General features: G+C 37.3%; 1 protein-coding gene across 1 annotated transcript in view; it reads right to left on the bottom strand.

Moving 5' to 3' along the window:
* Positions 1-22,960, bottom strand: part of LVRN (laeverin) — a 75,795-nt gene that overhangs the window by 36,092 nt on the left and 16,743 nt on the right. Inside the window, exons 2-6 of the mRNA XM_031666413.1 lie at positions 10,510-10,652; positions 9,241-9,380; positions 6,014-6,140; positions 1,696-1,850; positions 96-209 (exon numbers count right to left, since the gene is read on the bottom strand). Coding sequence (XP_031522273.1) covers positions 96-209; positions 1,696-1,850; positions 6,014-6,140; positions 9,241-9,380; positions 10,510-10,652 — 679 coding nt within the window. The remainder of the gene's footprint in view (positions 1-95; positions 210-1,695; positions 1,851-6,013; positions 6,141-9,240; positions 9,381-10,509; positions 10,653-22,960) is intronic.

Genomic DNA, 22,960 nt, shown 5'->3' with positions numbered 1-22,960 from the left:
AATTTTCCTGTATTTTATACATTTTCAAGAATTAATATGCATTACTTCTATAATTAGGAGAAAAAATGTTAAATAAACTTAATAAACATACTTACTCTTGGGAGTTTAGGATTAAAGTAGTTAATTACTTCAAACTCAAAATAAGATGCAAAACCCTCCTTGAGCCAGATGTTGTTCCACCAATTCATGGTAACCAAGTTTCCAAACCACTTTTGGAAATGAGAAGAAAAAAGAGCTTTCTTAAATTTAATTTTTAAGTTATATTCATTGTAATTGCATGTTAAGTAAATGTAAGGTCAAAAGACATAATTAAAATTTATTTGTCATCAATAACAAAACTTGAAGACAGGACAGCAAAAAAACAAGTTGTTGTTTTCACATAAGGAGATATTAGTCATGCATTTCTCAGAAATATTCCATGTTCAGTGATTAAAAGCAATTTTTGTTTTAAAACTGCGATGTTTAAACATAAGGTCAGTTAGAATAGCATTTCTTAAACTGTCCACTTGGCTCAAAAGTTGTTTTTAGTTCCATAAAACAGAAGCCCTGAATGCTGACTTGCCACCTACTAATTCTAGTACCTTATACTCTAAATAGGCTGCAACTGGATTTTACTTTAAGCAGTTGTTTATATTTTAAGAACATAATTTGATCTGTGCCATGTACAAATCACTCAAGTAATCATATGTTCTGCAATATGGTTCAGCTGTAATTATTTTCTGTTTGAACTGAACAGAAAAAAAAAAACAAACAAAAAAAAAACACAGTGCCAAATGGATGATGAACAGGATTAGGAAAGAAAAACAATGATTTCCAAACTAACAAACCCAAGGCCTGGTATTTAACCAAATTCTTATAACAGCTATAATTACTAATAGCCTGTATTGCAAAACAATGTGTCACTTAGGCTATCATTAAAAAAGGACACTTTGGGTGACTTAATAAAACTTGTGAATGTGTGTGTTTTACTGTGCACCAGGGTATCAGTCAATCCTAGTAAACCGCTCTTTTCCAAAACTTCTTATGGAGCCTCATTACTAAGATAACATCGTTGAGATTATTTCTTTCTTAACAGATTTGTATTAATGGAGCAGACACTGAAATGCAGATATGAAAATCTTCATCAAATTAAACAGCTAGACTTCTAAAATCCCAATGCAAAAGCAAATAGATCTGATTAAATGGATTGTCGTTTACACAACCATTGGGAATGCAGCTCAAGGGTTAATTATTGCCACCTTGCTAATGTATTACCTGCATCCATTTAACCTCTCTCCAACAACAGCAACAACAACTAGAAATTTATAACAATCTGCTGATGAAATGTGCATAGCTTTCAGTGATCCTTTTGAATAGCCCTTAGTTTAGGTGAAATGAAAATAAAATACTCCTGTGTCTGCATGGCTTACTTTTCCTGAAGAGGACTTTGCGGAGCAAAGTTAATTGTTGGATGTAAATACCCAGCCCTCAGACAAACTGTACAGTCTCCTTCCTATGATCTGTCACCAGTAGTTCAAATCCCCCCTGAATCTGAGTCTTCCCCATTTTTACTCACTGTCATACTTTGTGATGTTTTTCTTTTTAAAATATGGTATTTTAAAAGATGGCAGGGTCTTATTGGGGTTTTTATGCTATTTTGGTAGCGCACCTGGAAAATAACTTCACGTGAAATAGAAAGAACATTTTACCACATGCCTGGTGTCCAATCTCGTGGGAGACAATGTAGGAGATCAGAATCTTTTTTTCTGTCAGTTGATCTTTTGGTTCCAACAACAATACTGATTCATCAAATATCATGAGTCCCCAGTTTTCCATTGCACGGTTGTCAAAACTAGGCAAGGCAATTATATCTAAGTGGATTTAAATGGAGGAGAATATAAAATAATATTTTCCAAAAAATGGGATTTTTTAAATATCTCAAAATGAAATCATAAAATTGCCAAAAAATACAAGAGAATATTTATAAACTGAAGGCAGAGAAAGCTTTTTAAAGACTAATACCAAAGACAAAAGCCAGCAAATAAATTATTTTGACTATGTTAAAATAAAATATTCTTGATAAAGGACTTGTATTCAAATATACAAAGAATGCTTATAACTCAGCAGTAAGGAAACAAACAACCCAACTACAAAATGGGCAAAAGATCTGAACATACACCTCACTAAAGAAGATATATAAATGGCAAATACACATATGAAAAGATGCTCAACATCAATTGTCATTAGAGAATTTTAAATTAAAACAATGAGATACTACCACACACCTACTCGAATGGCTAAAATCCAAAACACTGGCAACACCAAATGCGGATGAGGATGTGGAGCAACAGGGACTCTCATTCATTGCTTGTGGGGATGCAAAATGGTACAGTCACTATAAGTTGACCATAAGATCTGACAATTACATTCCTTGGAATTAACCCAAATGACCTGAAATCTTATGCCCACCCAAAAACCTGCACACAAATGTCTATAGAAGCTCTATTCATAATTGCTAAAAGTTGGAAGCAACCAAGATGCCCTTAAATAGGCTAATACATAAACAAACTGCAGTACATCAATACAACAGAGTATTATTCAGTGATGAGAAACGATGGATCATGCTAGGAAAAGATATGGGAAATTTTAAGTGCATGTTGCTAAGTGAAAGAAGCTGGTCTGGGAAAGCTACATACTATGCAGTTCCAACTATATGACATTTGGGAATAGGCAAAACTATAAAGATAATAGAAAGATTGGTGGTTGTCAGGGATTCAGGGGAAGCAGGGGAAGATAAATCGATGGAGCACAGGGGGTTTTTATGGCAGTGAAACTATTCTGTATGATACTGCAATTGTTGATACTGGTCATTATACACTTGCCAAAACCCATATTGCTGTACAATGCAAAAACTGAGCCGTAAGATAAACTAGGGAGGTTAGTTAACAATAATGTTTCAATACTGTAGCAAGTATACCATACTAATGCAAGATGTTGACAACAGGAGAAAGGAGGGAGATGGAAGGAAAGAGAGAATATATGAGAACTCTATTTTTTACACAATCTTCCTGTAAACCTAAAACTGCTCTAAAAATAGTCTATTTATATTAAATACTTTAGTCAGGCATGGTGGCTCATGTGCATCATCTCAGCACTTTGGGAGGGTGAGGCGGGCGGATCACTTGAGATCAGGAGTTCAAGACCAGCCTGGTCAACATGGTGAAACCCTGTCTCTACTAAAAATAGAAAAATTACCTGGGCATGGTGGTGCGCACCTGTAATCCCAGCTACTGGGGAGGCCGAGGCAGGAGAATCACTTGAACTTGGGGGACGGAGGTGTCAGTGAGGGGAGATTGCGCCACTGCACTCCAGGCTGGGTGATAGAGTCAGATGCCGTCTCAAAAAAATGAACAAATAAAAATAAATATTTTAGTTCACCAAAATACACTATAAACAAATTTGAAAGGCAAAGAATAATATAGGGAAAAATACTTAAAGCATATACCACAAACAATTAGACAACTTTTTAATATTTAAAGAACTCTGAGAAAACAGAGAAAAAACCAAACATGAACAATGCACCAAAGAAATACTTCAAACAGCCAAAAATCTTATTTAAAATGGTCATCATTAATCATCAAAAATCAAAAATTAAGATGATTTATCTTTAAAATACATAGGAGTCTAATAATTAATATGTGTAGGTATAGGAAATTTGGCACATAGCCTACAGGTAAAGTGTCAACTGGCACAATAATAACCCAAACACCTAGCTCTATCAGTCACTATAATATTTTGATATTCAGTCCAACTTTTGACTTGAGAGTGAATTAAAATGATAGCAACATGAGAAAAAATACTGTTCTGTATAAGGGATACAGGAACACCGTTCATATAATCTTAGATTCTAAAGTTTAGAATTCACTGAGCAAGCTACAAGAAAATAAGCTAAAAGAACAACACAGAAGAAATAAACCAAATTGTTTTTCACCCAGCTCACTGACGGTAAGGGTATGGCATATGTGGGAAATGCTGGTAGGGGAGGCATTTGTTTTGTTTTGTTTGTGACTCAGCAAAGAGTTAAAGCAATTAGGAAACATTAGTTATCTTTCTCCTAAAAACCCAGTAATAGAGGAACTCTTTATTTTAATCACCTATCAATAAAAATAAGGTTTTGATTGAGTGCCTCCTATGAGCGCTCATAGGGTAACATCAGTTGAGATGCTATGAAGGTTACAAAGAAAGTATCAAATGTATCCCTGATGTCCAGGAATTAATAATCTGGTCAGAATTTAAGTGGAATTACTGAACTAATCGCATATATTTATTTCCTCCATCCCCCAAAAAGTTTGCTGTTGACCACCTGACTGCCATGGGTTCTAGAGACACAAAGAAAAAGACCCTTCAGATCCTAACTCCAAGATCTAATGAGGGAGATAATTAAAATACAATTGGTCAAGAGTTCAAATGGAGGAATACGCAGGATGCTGTGGAAGTGTGAGAAAAGAAGTCAGGGAAGGCTTCCTGGATGAGGAGGCACTGAGTTGAGAAACAGAATTGAACTAAGCAGTGGATAGAAGGCATTTCAGGATGTGCAAACTGCATGTGTAAGAGCCTGGTGGAGACACGAGGAAGGTGAACACATAGGAGTGAGCAGAGACAGTGCTAGAGCATCCTTTCCACTCAGGAACTGCCAAAAGCCCTGAGAGGTTGGTAAGAGAAGCACCTTTAGAAAGACATGGTACTGACTTCGGACTTAACCCTCAGGGCAATGGGAGGTCACACAGAGGTTTTAAAGAGAACAGTAACATGATCAGATTTTCTCTGGAAAGATCCTTCTGGTTTCATATGAAGGATGGCTTGGAGGGAATATGGAGAAGCTATGAGAGTACAGCTGTTGTGGAGATGATGATGAAAACTAGGGAGAACCAAGGGGACAGTAAGAAGTGAATGGATGGATGGATGGATGTAGGGGATGATAAGGCGACTAATTAGATCGAGGGTGTGCTTCAAGGGAACAGGGTGTCAAGGATGACTCGGGACTTCTCATCTAAATAAATACAAATAGAACTTTTCTTGCCAAGACAGGGGGCATCTTGGGAGCTTCAAGCCCCAGAAATGCCAGGAGCTTAGTCTCCATGCCTGAGCTCCTGCTGCGTCCAAATCCCTGAATTATAGGTGTTACCTCCAGGATTTCTGTATGGGCCAAGGGTGGTTTCCATCCCTTCATTCCCCATTCCTCCTTAGCCAGAATGCTCAAGCTGCAGAGACCCTGACTTCCTGGGGTTCAGAAGGCTCAAGCTCCCAAATATTTACTCCCCACCTTCTTCCACTATCTGCCAGTATAGGCAGAGCATACTTTTTTCGAGTCTTCAACTAAGGTGTCAGAGGAACAAAATACATTTACATGATACTTTCAATTTAGAGAGAAAAAACATTGAACAACTTTCTGAGCTGAGTGACTCATACAATTTTAAGGACATACCACATAGATCTATGAAAGGTTAAATATTTACGTATTTTCTTAAGGATCATATCATATTCACATATCATTCCAATTTTATACAATGAAAATTCACAGTTGGGACCACTAAGTCCTAATTCAGTGATTCACAGCTAATGGATATTTTTAAAAGTACAACTTAGTAAAGGGAACTGAAGCAACTTCTGAAAGCCCACTAGCTAAAGTGATCCAGACACAGCATTGCAAACTTGCAGTATGAGAGAAAACGCCTGAACACGAAAGAGAAAGCAGGGTCTAGAGGATGGGAGGCTTCCATTGAGTAGCCAGGAGAGACCTAAAAAGTCTGAGAGCTCCCCAGCAGCTGCTGAGCACATGGCTCTGTACAGAGAAAGAACCGGCGGGCCTCTGTGTGTTTCAGAAGGTATAAGACATAGGTCAGGAGGCTAAGTCCAAAACAGCAGCTAAATGGTGACAGTGGATCCTTATGGGTTTGTCTGTGTATCTTGAGGCCTCAACCAAGGGCCCAAATAACAGGAAACCAAATGCACTGAAAGGAAAAGATTACCTCACCTGCTTTTGGAAGAGAGTAACTGATATTAAACAAATCCTCCAGAAAAGAGAAGGTGGGACCTGTGATGTTCAAAGCAAAGTCTACACTTCCATTTGCAATGGCATCTTTCCGGGCCCAGATACGTATCTAAATCAAAACAGTTAAGCAGTGATTAGGAAAACCAGTAGTGATTTTGTAAAAAGGTAGTCTGCTTGCTCCAATTCCCTACTGCTGAGTCAAAGTCTTACCTTTTCAGAAGAAGCTACACAATAAAATGTTTGCATGCCTACATGTCCTGAGAAAACCTCTGAAGGCTGTTCACTAAGTTATGAACAGTGATTCCCCCGAAAGCGTATTTCAATCTTTGACAATAGCATGTACAATCTGGAATCATAAAACAACCCTTGGAATGTGTTGTACCACCATCTATCCCTACAGTAAGTGTATACTCTATAGGCATTTTGTGCACTTTAGGCCCTTGCTTCCCATTTTAGGATATATTACTAATGATCCAAAACAGAATTGCACTGTGAGTGGAGGTTATATAGTATGGTACATATTAAGCATATTTAAATCATGCAAATTTAAAATGGTTTGGCAGTTACAACATTAATAGTCCTACTTTACTTTCAAAATTTGAAATAAGGTTAATTCTTCTAATTTAAAAAAGTTCATCAAATGTCTCATAATTTTAAAGCTGTTGAAGCAAGTAAATTATAATTCTTTTGTTATTCTATTGCAAAATGACACTTCCACTTTAGCAAGGAAAAGGAAATCTCTGCCATGTTTTGTCCGTTTTGTGTGACCACTCTATTGTTTGGGTAATTGGAGCTTATTTGTGTGATTTTGGTAAGTAATATCCTATTGTTTTAACATTAATTTTTACTGTAAATTGAAAGTATTGTAAACTCTACAAAAACAAAAGGTAGGCAATTTTTAATAAAATTGCCAGCATTAATGTTAAAGAACATGCATAAAACTTAAAGATCTTGGAATGAAAGTTACCAAGTGAGATAATTAAAATATTCGCCCTGTTGTGAATGCAGTTAATTTAAGAAAGAACACTCTGCGAAACGTTAGAGAAAATACTAAGGAAATGAAAGAATCACAGTATTTACAGATTTGTGCCCTCCAAGAACATATTCGTCTTACTGTGCTTTTATTTCTGCTTAAAAGTATTTCTAGAATTATGTAAATTCTGAACTACTTACATGTTTCTTATGTTTATTCTCATGCCACACATGAACCACACTTTCCATTTCACAAAATCTTTATCTGTTACTTAATGAGAAATTTGTAAACGGGTTGGACTCTATTCCAAGTGTTTATTTTTGTTCCTCTGCAGAGTGTGTAATGGACTCATTAACTTTGTAAAGCTGAGCTGTAGCCAAATGTTCACATTCCACTGATAGACTCATGCCAAACTTCAGTGTGCTGGCTAAGAACATGACTTTCTTAGGCATGCTGCATTTCCTTGTTGCTTCTATGGCAGCTGGCATCCTTTCCGGGGTGATCTTTCACCGATAAATAGATATCATCCCTCTACAAGAATTGCTGACTGTGTGGCAGCACTTACCACAACAAGGCACTTGAGATAATGGAAGCCGAGGAATCACCTTTGGTCTGTCATTACCTATGGGAGCCATGGGGCCCATTCCTCCTTGCCAAACTAAAAGCACATGCTTCCAAATCATGCCTGAGCAGATTTAACAATATGAGCCATGCACGTTTAACTTGGCCAGTGTTATATCTGTAGATGACAAGGATCTACTAGTAATTATTCAATAGGAAAATCAAACTGGAGCCAACAGCTTAGGAAGATAACAAGCTGTCATTTGCATCTAACACAGTATTATTAATTCATTAAGTTAGGAGGAGCTTTGGGAATTGCTCAGCCAACACAATATTATTAATTCATCACTAGGTTAGGAGTTGTAAAGGAGGAGTAGCTTTGAGTGATTCTCCCCTGATGAGGGACTTAGCTCACCCACAGCTTCCTTTTCTCCACATGTCAACGGTGCAAACCTGGAAGATCTAGGGCCCAGGAGAGTATGTTAGCGAGCTACAGGGCCTGATTTTTCTCAGTTCGATGAAGTCTATGTGTCTAGAAAGAACTGGGCCTAAGGCCCACTGTGATAGGGAGTGAACCAGTATATAAAGCACTGCCAGTATAACCTCCATATTTTCCTAAAGGATTATTATAAAGGAGGTAATTGGGTGAAAACCAGCTGTTTCAGGACAGAGTGCCAACTTTACACAACTCAGACACAGCGTTGCATGCTCCAGAACTGAAGAATATGGCAGTTCAGCTTCTGGATAGGTATAGGGACAAGAGCGACTTTATTTTAAATGCTAATCCACTATGTAACTTCTGACTAACCTTGAGTCTAAGAGTGCCTCTAAATGTCTACTTAACGTGTTAACTCATTATGTAGAAACACCTATTCATAGTAAGTTTCCTTCAAAACCACCTTTGTTGTTCTGGAAATCATAGGCTGTGATGTGGCCAACTACACATTTCTTCCAGAGCATGTATGCTTTTTCCCGAAGATATAAGCCCTGGGTCTGGGGAATTGCACAGCAAAGATCTACTTGTCTTGCAGCCAGTCAAGACCATGCTTCTGTCTTTAAGTTCCCCTAATAAAACATCCCAAACCAACAAACTAGATTTGTCTGCCTCCTTCCTCAGTCTCTCAGCTCCTTCTGCATTTGGGGGTCGTTTTGTTATATGGCCCTTTCACAGAACAACAGGGATAATATTTTAACCTGCATGCACCATTTCAGCCATAGCAGTTGTTCCTGGCTGGTGTCTGTTTTGATTGGTTGATGCCCAGCCACGCTGGTTGCTAACTGTTTTGAATATCACCCAAGCTTCAAGACTCCATTAACCCTGGGATAAGTACACATCACACACTAAACCCAAACATCAAGGTGCCAGTGCAGCAGTGCTCCCCATTCTCTCCTGTCTTCTGCAAAAGCAGAAACACATGGGGAAGAGGGGGCACAGACCTTGCCTTGAGGAGTGGGTTTAATATGGAGTCTTTCCATGAAAACCTATCCAAAGAATGGCAATAGGAAATGTTATGTCCCATTCTGCAAAGCCACACTAAGAACTTTTACAGGACTTGGGAGAGAGAACTAGGAATTGATTTGGGATATGCAGGCATAACTACTGGATACAGAAAAGAATAGATGAATAATCTGCAGCCAGTACACTCTCCCTTACCAAAGAATCTTCCTCACTCACCTCCTTGCCCCTTTCTGTTCTGTTGACATGGTCATAGTCGCATATAACAAATGCAACTAAGTAAGTTGGCATGTGGGGCGTAGTGGAAAAGGTAGTAACAGTCCATTTGCTTCCATTCACATCTTCTTTTACAGACTGACCTAGAGAAATTTATTTTAGTTCAAATCGCAGCAAATCTAAGCAATAACATGTCTTTGAAATAATTTGTCAAGTCAATTGTCACCCAGCTACTCCTTTCCAGCTATTCCTCATAGTCTAGCAGTTCAGATTTCTCCACCTACTCCTAAGCTATCCAAAACTACATTAGGAAAATCTCAGAACAGCATCTTGGGCCTGAATCAGCATTTCGAATAATATGGGCTTGATTGAGGGCCAAATCCATGAGCACTATAAGCTTAGTCCCCAATCTGCCTCCTTTCTCTCCCACCTAATTCTATTGTTTTCTAGTCCAGCCAATTTCTCACAACACTTAATCTAGAGCTGCCCAGGCCCCATGGTAGGTCAACAAGGTGCAATTCTACTACTCTCAGGTTTCAACTAAGACTTTAGTGGAAGCAATCTGGGGCCTTTAAAGCTGAAATCACAAACTCAAATGCCTACAAGGGCCAGGCACCTGAAGTAAAATGGGTTGGTGTACGCTAATAGGGAGTGGTGAGGATCATCTGAGAAGAGGCTGCAGGAGGCAACCAACCTCCTGCTGGAGACAGCAAGACTTGTCCACCTGGGAACCTGCCTTTAGATGACAATTGTGGATGCTAAATTCCCTTTCAACTAACTTAAAGCCTCTTCTCAAATGTAACTGATCACTGCCACGTAAGAGCTGTAGGTACAGTGTTGTTAGAACTTCTAAGTTTTCACATTTAAATTTTTATGTAAAATCTCTGGATATTTTAAAGTTGGAAACTGATTTAACAAAAAGAAAAAACGGCACATGAGCCAAATGAAACACAGCTGTGCACCAGATTCAGTCTAAGCCCACCAGCTTGTTATCACTAATGATCAACAGTTGAAGCCCAAACTAAGAGGCAGACAGACTGCCTATATATAAGAACAGTATAAAATCCGCAGCTTCTAATACGAAAGGAATCAGGATTTACCATCTCTAAGATGTGGATGCTGACACATACCCCAGGTGACTGCTCTACCTAATTATAGTAGACCGTAATTGTAACACACCATGATACACTGCCTGAAAAAGCTACTGGTGTAAATGTGATTACAAAACTTATATACACAGACAGCTAGATATAGACAGAAAGCATTACTTACCTAGCTTTGGCATGTTGGAAAGGGCCACATAACTTGGATGATGAATAATTGTAATATTAAAAGTTGCCTTCAGAGCTGGCTCATCAAAACAAGGGAAAACATACCTGGCAAATGTTGGTTCCAGCTGGGATGCTAACAGGGCCCTGAAATACATTTTGGGGAAATTTTTATTTATTTTTATCTCAACCCAGTAGAATAAAAAAAAGTGTTGAGATGATGGTTTGTAAGTTAGACTGGTGTGTTAGAGGAAATTTCCTCTCATCTTCCTCACTGCCCACCCCATCACACCAACACATTCCAATTATCATGGCACCTTAGAATTCTCCTAAGACCTAAATACAAGCACACTCTTTACTTTTCAACCACAAAATAGTATTTGCTTTATTACGTCGTAAACCTTTAAAACCTTTTACAAACAGAATAGAAACAAATATAGCAAATATGCAACACCAGTCTTTTGAGAACCAGGTCTTTATAAAGCTAGGAGTACGTCTTTGAGAATGGTCCATTGCTTTCATCTTCCACTAAAGTAAAAGTCAGTGGAAGAATGTCTACATTTTTTTCTTTTTCTCACATGCCTCCTCTTCTTTCTAGCTAAAAACTTACAAAAAGTTTCATTTTGGACACCCTTGGGAGTAAACAATATGGGTACATGCTGATTGAACAAAACAACTTTCCATTATATATGGGTAAATGTATCAAACCCCTACTGATTGTTCCTCTATCTCCATGGCAAAATGCAAAGAGTGACATTATCCCACCACACAAAATACAAAGAGTGACATAATCCCACCACACACTGGTGACTCACAGGGAAAAACTTAGGGACAAGAATACCCTGAGCAGACAAGAAGATGTCAGGTATACCCTCTGCTACCACTGCCTGAGTCTGATGACAGCATAGGTCCCAGCAAACAACTTCCTTCTCAAAACAAACAAACACACACACACACACACACACACACACACACACACACACACACAAACCCTGCAGTCTCATTATCCCATTTGTGAAGACTTGTTTACCTGGGAACCTGTCTTTAGATGACAACTGTGGATGCTAAATTCCTTTTTCAACTAAGGTCCTGAGACTTAAAGTCTCTGATACATTTGTTTTTGCATCAGGCCCAATTCTTGAATAAATGAAAGGTGAATTCAACAAAGATATCTCAAGAGTGTATGCCATCCATTACTTACCCTTGTGATCCCTCCTTCACCATCATAAGACTGCTGCTCGTATAAAAATTCACACAGCTTTAGGAAGGACACGCAGGACAGTTGGCACATGCAAACACCTCTCAGTCAGCTATTTTGAGGTGTCATAACCTCATTGTATTGACAAAAACAATAATTTATAGTAAGGCCTGTTTGGCTTATTTGCTCTTGCCCACATCATTATATGCTTACTTGCATAGACTGGACGGAGCCCTGTGGGCTCTGACATCAGCTACTTTCACTGCAAGACCGTACTCCACTCCATCTACTACCAACTGAGAAATCCTGGACAGTACATAATCTTGTTAAGTCCCAGTTCCTCCACCTAGAAAATAATGACCCTATTTACCTTGTACTGCTGTTTGAGCTTTTAAATTATTGGTAATTAAATTGACCAATAAATCCCCTTTGAATTCTCCTATATCCCTTCCAATCTCATAAATCATTCTTGATACAGATGAACTATAGAAGAATTCAAAGAGGGATAAGTTACAGGATGGAATGGAGGTTCGGAAATCACTAGTTTCAGATGCATCTTTAAATGTCCCAGGGTTAGGGAAGGTGGGAATGGTTAATGGGTACCAAAAGAAAAACAGAAAGAATGAATAATAACTAGTATTTAATAGCACAACAGGGTGACTATAGTCAAAATAATTTAATTGTACTTTTAAAATTAACTAGAGTATAATTAGTTTGTCACATAAAGGATAAATGCTTGAGGGGATGCATACCCCATTCTCCATGATGTGATTATCATGCATTCCATGCCTACATCGAAGTATCTCATGTACCCCCACACATATATATAACTACTATTATACCTACAAAAATTCAAAATTGAAAAAAAATGTTCTAGGGGCTACAGCTGACCACAGGTTAAACATGAGTTATATTTGTCTCCCCAGTAAATTTGAAACTGCTAGAAATGAGAGGTTATGTATCTTTTTCTTCTGTATGAGTTGACAGAAATCTGAGTTCACAGCAATTGTATAAGTATCTGTTTAGCCGAGAACTAATATAAAATAAAAGCAGCATGATATCAGCATATGCAAAAGAATATAAAGTACTTTGGCAGAGTTTGTTATACTGGCATTTGTTTTATGGTTTTAGTTACTGTCTGTAAGGGGATGGGACAAAGTAGAGAAAATTCAAGCCATTGACAATATAGTAGAAAGGACAGGCATGAACAGGAAATTCAGCCACCTAGGTTCTTGCTTGGAATCTGTAAAGGCTGTTGTGTAACTTTGGGAAAGTTGCTTAATATACCACTTAAATTTTCTATAAAATGTAGATGATCTCTAAGGCCACTCAGAACCCTAAAACTGTGATTCTAAGAGAGATTAAGATATCCAGCAAGATGGAAAAAGAGCCCATGAGTCATCTAAAGTTGGGAGAAACAACCCCCTTCCAGGTTCATGCATGGCCTTCAGGAGGTCTTTGAGCCCTCTGAAATTATAGGATATTTCGTACAACTAGTGGCATATTAAAAAATATATGCTTATGTATTTTTTAAAAGCCAACAAATGCCTATTGTCTTTGTAACAGAAACTATAGGAGGTAAAGCTTGATCATACGTTCTCAGCTGCCATGACCTCACAAAGCTTATGAATCTCAAAAAGGCTGCAAGGTGGGGAGCGGAGAGAAAATTAGACTCTTTAAGGAAGTGGGAAACTTTATTTTACAGATTCCAAAAGTGAACCTAGAGCGTAAAAGCAGGTGGAGATGCTAGCTTAAAGAGTCACCACTTTAGCAAATCAAACATCAAGCAAGCATCTTCCAATTCCATGATTCAGGTCTCCAAATAAGTAAAATAAAGTCTCTCAAATTTAATTCAACTATTTCCCTCCCTAGTTTGATGCAAACAAACAAAAAGTTAGGGGAAAATCCCTACAACACACAGTCTCTGGCTCTCAACCTTAACTGCAGAAGTCAGGTCTAACCAGCAGCACATATGATCTAATTATGCCACCTCTGGGAACCTCACAGTGGTGTTTCCTTCCCTTTTCTCTGTGCTTTGGACTCAAGCAACCCTCTAAAGATATTCTGACCTCAGAAAATAGAACCATCCACCAGCCTCTCCTCCCTTCAAATCTCACTGAAACATGCTATTATGGTGTCCATTAAGTCTGTGTTTAGAATGGTCAGCTGGTGAGGGAGTTAATTTTGGAGAATTTGTCTCCTTGTGGGTCAGTATTGCAGAGCAAATTTACTGCCCTCTTGTCTAGAAAGAGAATCATGGACTCACTGTTTTCTCGTGCTGGAAGTGGATCATGGACTCACTGGTTTCTTTGTAGTCAAGAACCACATGACACCCTTGGATAATAAATCTACTACCACATTAAAAAAATCTACTACATCCATTCAGTAAGCTATTTCATTCCAAATTATTTTATGAACTTTGTATGCCTACAGCTCCAGTTAACAGGTGCTGAATAGCATAGTTGGACAAGTGTTAAATAAAACTCTTAGGAAAGTTGTCCTCCCACACAGTTTTTTTTACACAATAACACACTCAGAAATCAAAATGTTTAGTAGAGCCAGATGTTACACTTACTGGACTGTGTAACATCCAGTGAACCACATCCATGTGGTTCAAGGGTTGGCTTAGGAATCATGTTCGTTTATTACTTGTGTAATAGAATCTGAAAACTGAAGTTTTCACCAGGCAACAAAACATAATAGATGTAAAATTCCACAGAAAGGTGCCAAAAGATGTTATGAAGATTTTCAAAATAAATGGCCTTGAGAACCTGGGTTTTCCTGTTGGGCTTCTCAGCTACATGAGCGCCACAGAAGAAGGGTCAGAGAATGGAGACAAAAGAGATCATAGAAGATATCTCTTGATGGATGGGAGGGGTAAGCATTATTTTGCCAAGCTTTCCATGCTCTCAGGGAGTGGGGAGGAGGGGCAACCTTCTAACTGGGCTTGGAGGAGAGAATCCCTCAGAGAGCAGTGAAAGTGTTTCCTCAGGCTGAGAGGCTTAGAAGCCCAACTTACTTTTGAGAAAGATGAAGTTGACAGTATGGCCAAGGTCTAACTCCTACCAGGTGGGGATCTAAAAGGCATGAGAATGGCTGACTTCTTTGGAGTGCTGCTGCCCTGGGACTCATGCCAGTCTCAGGCCAGGGATGCATGAGTGTTCCTTGCAAGAGCTGTGTCCCCTACCACACAAAGTGAGCCAGTATGGGGACTGTCTTGGGTTAGTCCAATAGAGCCACCTGGAGGAGTCGGGAGGAGCTTTGAGATATGCTGCTCGGTGTCTATGGGCTAAGGAAGAAGTCATGATGACTATCAGAACAAAGAAATAGGAGAAGTTGCTGAGTCAAGGAAATTGTAGGAAAAAAGAGGGAAAACAATGAATAATCCAGGAAAATGACATCTCAAGGGGAAAATGCATCTGTAAGACCAGAATGAGAAAAAATGACAACAGTGCCAGCTCAAGTAAGAAGTCCTATGCATCACCTCTCCCTGTCACCCCAGCCCCATGGACCCCCATGGAATCAAAATAGCAGCTATCAAGACAGGCAAAGAACAGTAGAAACATGAGGTAGAGAAAAGAAGGACTACCACCCTCTACCTTACTGCAGACTTCCATCCTAAAAACCAGCCCAAGAGTAGGGAGTGGAGAATGGGAGAAAATGGAGGTGGAGGAGAAGGAGGTTTAACAGTAAATTAAGTTTGAAGGTTTGAATATTACACAGAACTAGATTTTCTAATTTTCACATCTAACTTATTTGTGACTTAGCTACTGTAGATCACCTGTCACCTAAGAATAAGCAGGAACTTATAGGCTGCTGGGGTCCTCATGCAGAGCAGAGAAGTTACCCCATGGACTAAATTTCCCACTGTAAAACGACAACAGAAAAACAAAGTTGTGTTTTTACTATTCTATAAGCTGTGCTTTTTCAATATGCTAGCTATACCCATTTTCAAAAGACACAGGATCTGAATCTTTGCTGTGCAAAACCATCTCCCAGAGAGAACTGCTCAGCCACATGAAATATGTGGGTTTGACACTTTTATAGGATAATGAAATGACATTTTCCTCTGTGACATCAGCATCATGTGTCTGGCACTTGAGGTCTCCAACCTTGTTTTGAGACTTACAAATTCTTTTGCTAATACTGCTCAAATTTCTCTCTTGTATGTCATACCCTAATCACCATGCCAGATTTCCTAGCATAAACTGCAACTGCAAGGAAGTCTTTCTATTCTCTGTCCACTCTGTCTATACCTGCACAAATTTATTGATTTTAATCATGCTGCTTTCACCTTTATTTGGCACCACAAAATATCCTAATTTTCACCAACTATTTCACACTTTCCTTATTTGATCTTGATCTTTCTATGTTCATTTCTTTAAATATCTTTCAGTTCCTTCTTTTCTTTAATCAAGGGAATGCTAGACTCAAAAATGCAAGAAGTATTCTGGAAATCTTTGAACAAAAATGGGATTACATGAGTTCTCTTACTAAATTTCAAAAGTGAAGACACCTTAAAGAGTCCCACTATCTTAATTTACAGATGTGAAAAGTGACTCCCCACGAGTTTATGCAACTGATTAGACAGCCAGCAAGCGCACAGTGGTACCAGAATCAAGGCTCCAGCTCCCAAGCCTGGGGTCCTTTCCAATGCATTGCCTGCTTTGAAGTACATAATGTAATAATACTAAAACTAAACTAAACTAAGATGTCATGAAGATGACTAGAGATTAACTTTATAATTAATAGCATTCCCAAATCTAAAGATAATGAGACTTCTGTTTGCCACGACAAGGGAGTAACATAGGCTCAAATCAGCCTTCTGCTGAAAACAGTTTTAAAACCTGACAAAATATATAAAGCAACTATTTCAGACATAAGATAACCAGAAGCACAGGACTGTGATCCTCAAGAGAAGAGAAACAAACAAGGCAAAGGCTCCAATTACCCTGTTTTTCTGCCTTGAAGCAGTTTCTAAACTGCAGCACAGGAAACAGAAACTGAAACAATTCAGTAGTCTCACTGAGTTGAAGAGACAGACGTTAGAGTTCAGGGACACCTAGACAGCTAGAATTTGCAGAGTAGAGTATAAAAGAAGAGGTAACTATGCAGAGAAAGACTTCCAGAAATCTGCATAGGATTCCCCTCAAATCTTTGGTCAAATATTAATCATCATGAGGTCAGGCAAAGAGAAGCTGTTGGGGAAAGAATACGTACCAGGGAAGGGTAAGCTGAACACTTCCCAGAGTTCACATACTGTTTGGAGTTGGTGGAATTTTCTCAAGCCAGAGTATTGAAATCTTCAGAATATATAGATTATTCAACAGAGGGAGTCCAGATGGGTGATGCCTGAGTAGTCACCTAAAGTAGCCCTAGAGTAAAGTCTTCTTTAGAGTCATTCTCAAAGAGCTTAAAAACACGGCTCAAGAGAATCAAACAAGGATCAACAGGATCACCAAGTAACTTCAGTTACTATACAAAAGGGCCAGCATTCTCTAAGCAATATAACCAAATCCAGCATTCAACAACATAAAAGTTTAAATGTCAGACATTCGATAAAAAATGAGAAAATACCCAAACATTTGGAAAGCAAATAATGCAGTTCTAAAAACACAGGAGTCAAAGATGAAATCAAAATGGAAATTAGAAAGTATTCTGAACTACCAAAAAAAAAAAAAAAGAAAGAAAAGAAACAGCATAACATCATTTGTGGCATGGCATTAAAGCAATAGTTAGGGGGAAAATTTATCATATTAAATGCCTATATGAGAAATAAAAGGGTATTAAAGTAATGAGTTTGTGTCAACCATAATACAGAACAAGTAAAAATAAAGGCCAAAGTAAGAAGAAAGGGGATAATAAAGATCAAAATATAAATCATTGAAATAAAAAACAGCAAATCAATAGAGAAAATCAATGAAGCCAAAAACTGATTCTACAAGAAGATTAGTAAAATAGATACATCTTGACACAAGTCCTACAACAGCACTGTCAGGTAGTGCAGAGCTGGTCAGATGCACTTACTCTCATCTAACCAAAAAGTAGGAGCCAATGCCATTACCTGGGTTGTTGCTACCTGGTGAAGCTCAACAGTATCCTGAGCACCAGAGAGGAGGTTGGCAGAGGAACTGAATCAAAGAGGTTGTGAAGGATATAGGGGTGGCAGAAGTGGCACCGAAGAGACCCCTCTATATCCCTGGAGGCTGTAGCCGTCAGTCACTGGGAGCCACTGCTCTGTTTCAGATTGAAGAACGACTTAGTTGGTGCAGTGATCAGTCATGGTGGGTCAAAAATGAAAGATAGCCAAAGCACAACAAACATCAGAATCCAAATAATAAAAGGACATCTGGAATCATTAGTCAACATTTTTGGCAGCAAGGCGTTGCAAACAAAAGCAAAAGTAGTAATAGATAAATGTGTTTTTTAAAAAAGCAAATTACAATTCAGAACGCAGAATTGATTTATCACCAATTGAGAAAACCTTTTACAAAGAGTCAACAAGTTCAATGTCCCAAGTGCAAGTAGACAACTGGAGGAAGGAAAATTTTAATATAGTGTGTGATGACTTGAAAAATGATAAGAAATGTCCTATCCCCAATTCTACTTGCACATTTGATGATGCCTTTCAATGTTATTCTGAAGTTATGGAAAACATTAAAAAGGCAGGTTTTCAAAAACCAACACCTATTCAGTCACAGACATGGCCAATTGCTCTGCGAGGAAAAGATCTGAGAGTGGTATCCCAAACTAGGACGGGAAAGACATTATGCTATTTAATGCCTGGATATATTCATCTGGACTTCCAACACATAGAGGAAAAAGGAATAGACCTGCATGTTAGTCCTTATGCCTACTCAGGAGCTAACTCTTTAAGTGGAAGCTGAGTGATGCAATAACAGTTTAGAAGTATTTGTGTATATGGTGGTGGAGATGGAGACAAAGAAATAGAAGACCTTAGGAAAGGTGTTGATATCATAATTGCAACTCCCAAAAGACTGAATGATCTGCAAATGAATAACTTTGTCAGCCTGCGAAGCATAACCTACTTGATTTTAGACGAAGCAGACAAGATGCTGGACATGGGGTTTGAACCCAAGACAATGAAGATTTTGTTAGATGTGCACCCAGATAGGCAGAATATTATGACCAGGCAACTTGATCATATTCAGTTCATTGACTCATACAATCTTATTTGAAAGAGCCCATGCTTGTCTGTGCTGGTACACTGGATCTGGTTGCCATAAGTTTAGTGAAGCAAATATAATGATCACCACAGAGGAAGAAAAATGAATTTATATCTAAAGTTTTCTAGACAGTATTTCACCCAGAGACAAAGTGATTGTCTTCATTTCCCAAAAGGCAGTTGCAGATCATTTATCAAGTGACCTAATACTTGGAAATATATCAGTAGAGTCTCTGCATGGTGATAGAGAACAGAGAGATTGGTTGGGAGAGAGCATTGGAGAATTTTAAAATAGGTCAAGTGAACATTAATTGCTACTGACATAGCCTCCTGAGGTCTTGATGTCCATGATATTACAGATATATATAATTACAATTTTCCATGGAACACTGAAGAATATGTACACTAAATAGGGTGCACAGGAAGAGCCGGAAGGACTGGAGTGTCAATTACACCTGTGACTAGAAATGATTTGAGGGTTGCCACCCAATTGATTAATATTTTAGAAACAGCAAACCAGAATGTTCCAAAGGAGTTAGCATCAATGGCTGAGAGACACGAGGCACATCAACAACTAAAAAGGAAATGGGAAGACTTCAAGGAAGGCCCAAGAAGTTTTATTAAGATCTTTTGTTGAAAAGTGTTACTAGCTTACCAGATGTAAAACTTTAATAACACATATACCTTCAAATGCCTGCTTTCTTAAACTAGGCTTCATTAGTGTTTATACTGCAATCGGTATTACCTCTAAGAGTTTTTAACATAATAAATTGTTAGGTGTTACTCTTTTACTACTACCTAAAGTCTAGTGAATGTATCTTTAGAGTTGGTAGGTGTATAGATTGGTATAACCTCCTATGAACAACTTGGTAATGTATAAATTACAAATACATAGGCCTTTTGATCTGGCAATTTCTTTTCTATGAATGCATTCTATAAGTATGTCTAAAATATTTGTATATCAAAAGACTAACTGAAATGTCTAGAAAGGGACTAGATGAAGTGTTAAAAGCAAAGAACTTTCTACTATGATGGTGGACTGAGTTAAAACAGGAAACTTTACCTCCTACTTCAAACTCAACAGAAATGCTAGATGAAGTATTTTTGAAAAAGGTGTTCCCAAAGCTGGGTTATGAATGGGGGCTTATTATATTCTGTATATGTTTAAAGAATTTTCCATAATAAAAAGTCCATATTTACCAGCCTGAAAAAAGATAAATCTCAAGGCAGACCAAATAAAATTATTGAATATTAGAAGCTGAAGAAACCTATGAAAACTGAAGAAACTGGTTAGACAACTAGTAAGTGTTAGAGTGGTACTAGATAAGGGCTCCAGCTCCCAAAGAGAGAAGACACAAATTTCCAATATCAGGAATAAAAGAGGTGATGTCACTACAGAGTTTATAGATGTTTAAAATAATAAGGAAATATTTTGAACAATTTTGTACTTATACATTTGGCAACTTTGATTAAATGGATGAGTTCCTAGAAAGAGACAAACTACCTTAGTATACTAATGAAGAAATAGATAACCTAAATAGCCCTGTATCTATTAAATAAATTTAACTTATAGTTAAGGACCATCCCACAAAGAATTTCCAGGCCCAGGTAGCCTCATGCGTTACATTCAATCAGATGGTTAAGGAAGAAATATTACCAATTTTATATAAATCCTTTCTGAAAATCAAGGAAAAGGGAGTACTTCTGAATGCAATATTTGAAGCCAGTGTTACTTTGACATCAAAATCGGACAAATACATTGCAAGAAAGCTACAACTACAAGTCAATAAGTCTCATGAACATAGAGCAAAAATTCTAAGCAAAATTTTAGCAAATCAAATCTAATAATATATAAAAAGGCTAATGCATCAAGAACAACTGGAATTTATTTCAAGAATTCAAGGTAGACTGGGTGCAGTGGCTCATGCCTGTAATTCCAACACTTTGGGAGGCCAAGGGAGATGGATTGCTTGAGCTCAGGAGTTTGAGACCAGCCAGGGCAACATGGCAAAACCCTATCCCTACTAAAAATACAAAAAATTAGGTAGGCATGGCAGCATGTGCCTGTAGTCTCAGCTACTCAGGAGGCCGAGGTAGGAGAATCACCTGAGCCCTGGAAGTCAAGGCTGCAGTGAGCTGTGATTGCACCACCGCACTCCAGCCTGGGTACCAGAAGTGAGACACTGAAAAAAAAAAAAAAAAATTGGAAGGCTAGTTTATCATTAGAAAATCAAATTAATTTACCATATTAACAAATTAAGTAATAAAAACTATATAATTATCTCAAAAGATGCAGAATACACATTTGAAAAAATATGACATCCATTCCTGATCACAGCTCTCAGAAAATTATAAATAAAAGGAAATGTTCTCAACCTAATGAAAAGAATCTACCAAAAAAAAAAAAACCTTACAGGAAAAATCATAATTAATAATTAATGGTGGAAGACTGAATGCTTTCACCCTACAATAAGAAATGAGACTAGAATATCTTTAATTACTTTTTCTATTCAACACTGTATTAGAGGCTCTAGACATTGAAATAAGGCAAGAAAAATAAATAAAAGGCATCAAAACTAAATAGAAGTAAAACTGTCTTTATTCAAGACAGTATGACAACATACATAGAGAATTTAATGGAAAATTAAAAGCTTTTTTTAAAATAAAAAGATGCTAAATGAAGAAGTGATTTAGCAAAGTTGTAGCATACAAGATCAATAAGCAAAAATTAATTAGCAACAAACAATTAGAAATTGGAATTCTTAAAAATATCATTAACAATAGATATTTAAAATATAAAATATCTAGGAATGAATCTGACAAAATATGTGCAAGATATATACAGTAAAAAATATAAAACCTGAATTCATAAAATAGTTATGAACCTATTTTTCAGTTGTGGTTTGTCTTTGTATTCTTTTAACAGTGTCTTTCAAAGAGCAGAAGATTTACATTTTAATGAAGCTCAGTTTATCAATGTTTGCTTATATATATCAAGCTTTTGATGTTGTATCTATGAAAACATTGTCTATCCCAAGCTCATACAAATTTTCATCTGAATTAATAAAAATACTTGAATTTACAACTGAATTCATAAAAAGACTTATTCATGAATATTCCTGGAAACTTTATTTGTAACAGCTCAAAACTGAGTAAAGAAGACCTAAATAAGTAGAGAGATATACCATATTTATGGGTTAGAAGATTCAATATTTTTAACATTTGAATTCTCCTCAAATTTTTCTATAGAGTCAACATAATCTCAGTCAAGATCCCAGCAGGGGATCTAATTCTAATTCTAATTAATATGGAAATTCTAATTCTAAAATTAATTCTAAAATTAATATGGAAATGCAAAGGACCTAGAATATCGTAAATAACTGGAAAAAAGTTGGTAGATGAATAACACCTAGTTTCAAGATTTATTATAAAGCTACAGTAATCAAGACAATACAGAATTGGCATAAAAATACACAAATAGATCAATAGAACAGGCTAGATAATCAAAAAATATACCATATATATGAGAAAAACTGACTTTTTTTACAAAAGTACAGACACAACTCAGTACAGATAGCATAGACTTTTTAACAAATGGCAGTGGTACAGTTCAATGCCCATATGCAAATAACTCTTTAATCCATACCTCACACAATATGCAAAAATTAACTCAAAATGGATCATACATCTAACTATAAAACTTCTGAAAGAAGGCATAGAAGAAAATTTGTATGAGCTTGGGATAGACAATGTTTTCATAGATACAACACCAAAAGCCTGATATATATATAAGGAAACATTGATAAACTGAACTTCATTAAAATGTAAAACTTCTGCTGTTTGAAAGACACTATTAAAAAAATACAAAGACAAGCCACAACTGAAAAATTATTTGCAAATCATGTATTTGAGAAGAGATCCTCTCTAAATTCAACAGTAAGAAAATAAACAGCGCAAGAGAAAAATGGACTGAAGATTTTATCAGACATTTTGCTAAAATACATGGATGACAAATAGTTACAGGAAGTGATGCACAACATTTTTAGTCATTAGGAAAATATAAATTAAAAC

This window comes from Papio anubis, chromosome 5 (genome assembly GCF_008728515.1).
Source record: "Papio anubis isolate 15944 chromosome 5, Panubis1.0, whole genome shotgun sequence".
In the NCBI taxonomy this organism is placed as follows: Eukaryota; Metazoa; Chordata; class Mammalia; order Primates; family Cercopithecidae; genus Papio; species Papio anubis.
Note: the sequence above shows the minus strand (reverse complement) of the source record. Positions and strands in the feature narration are given on the sequence as shown.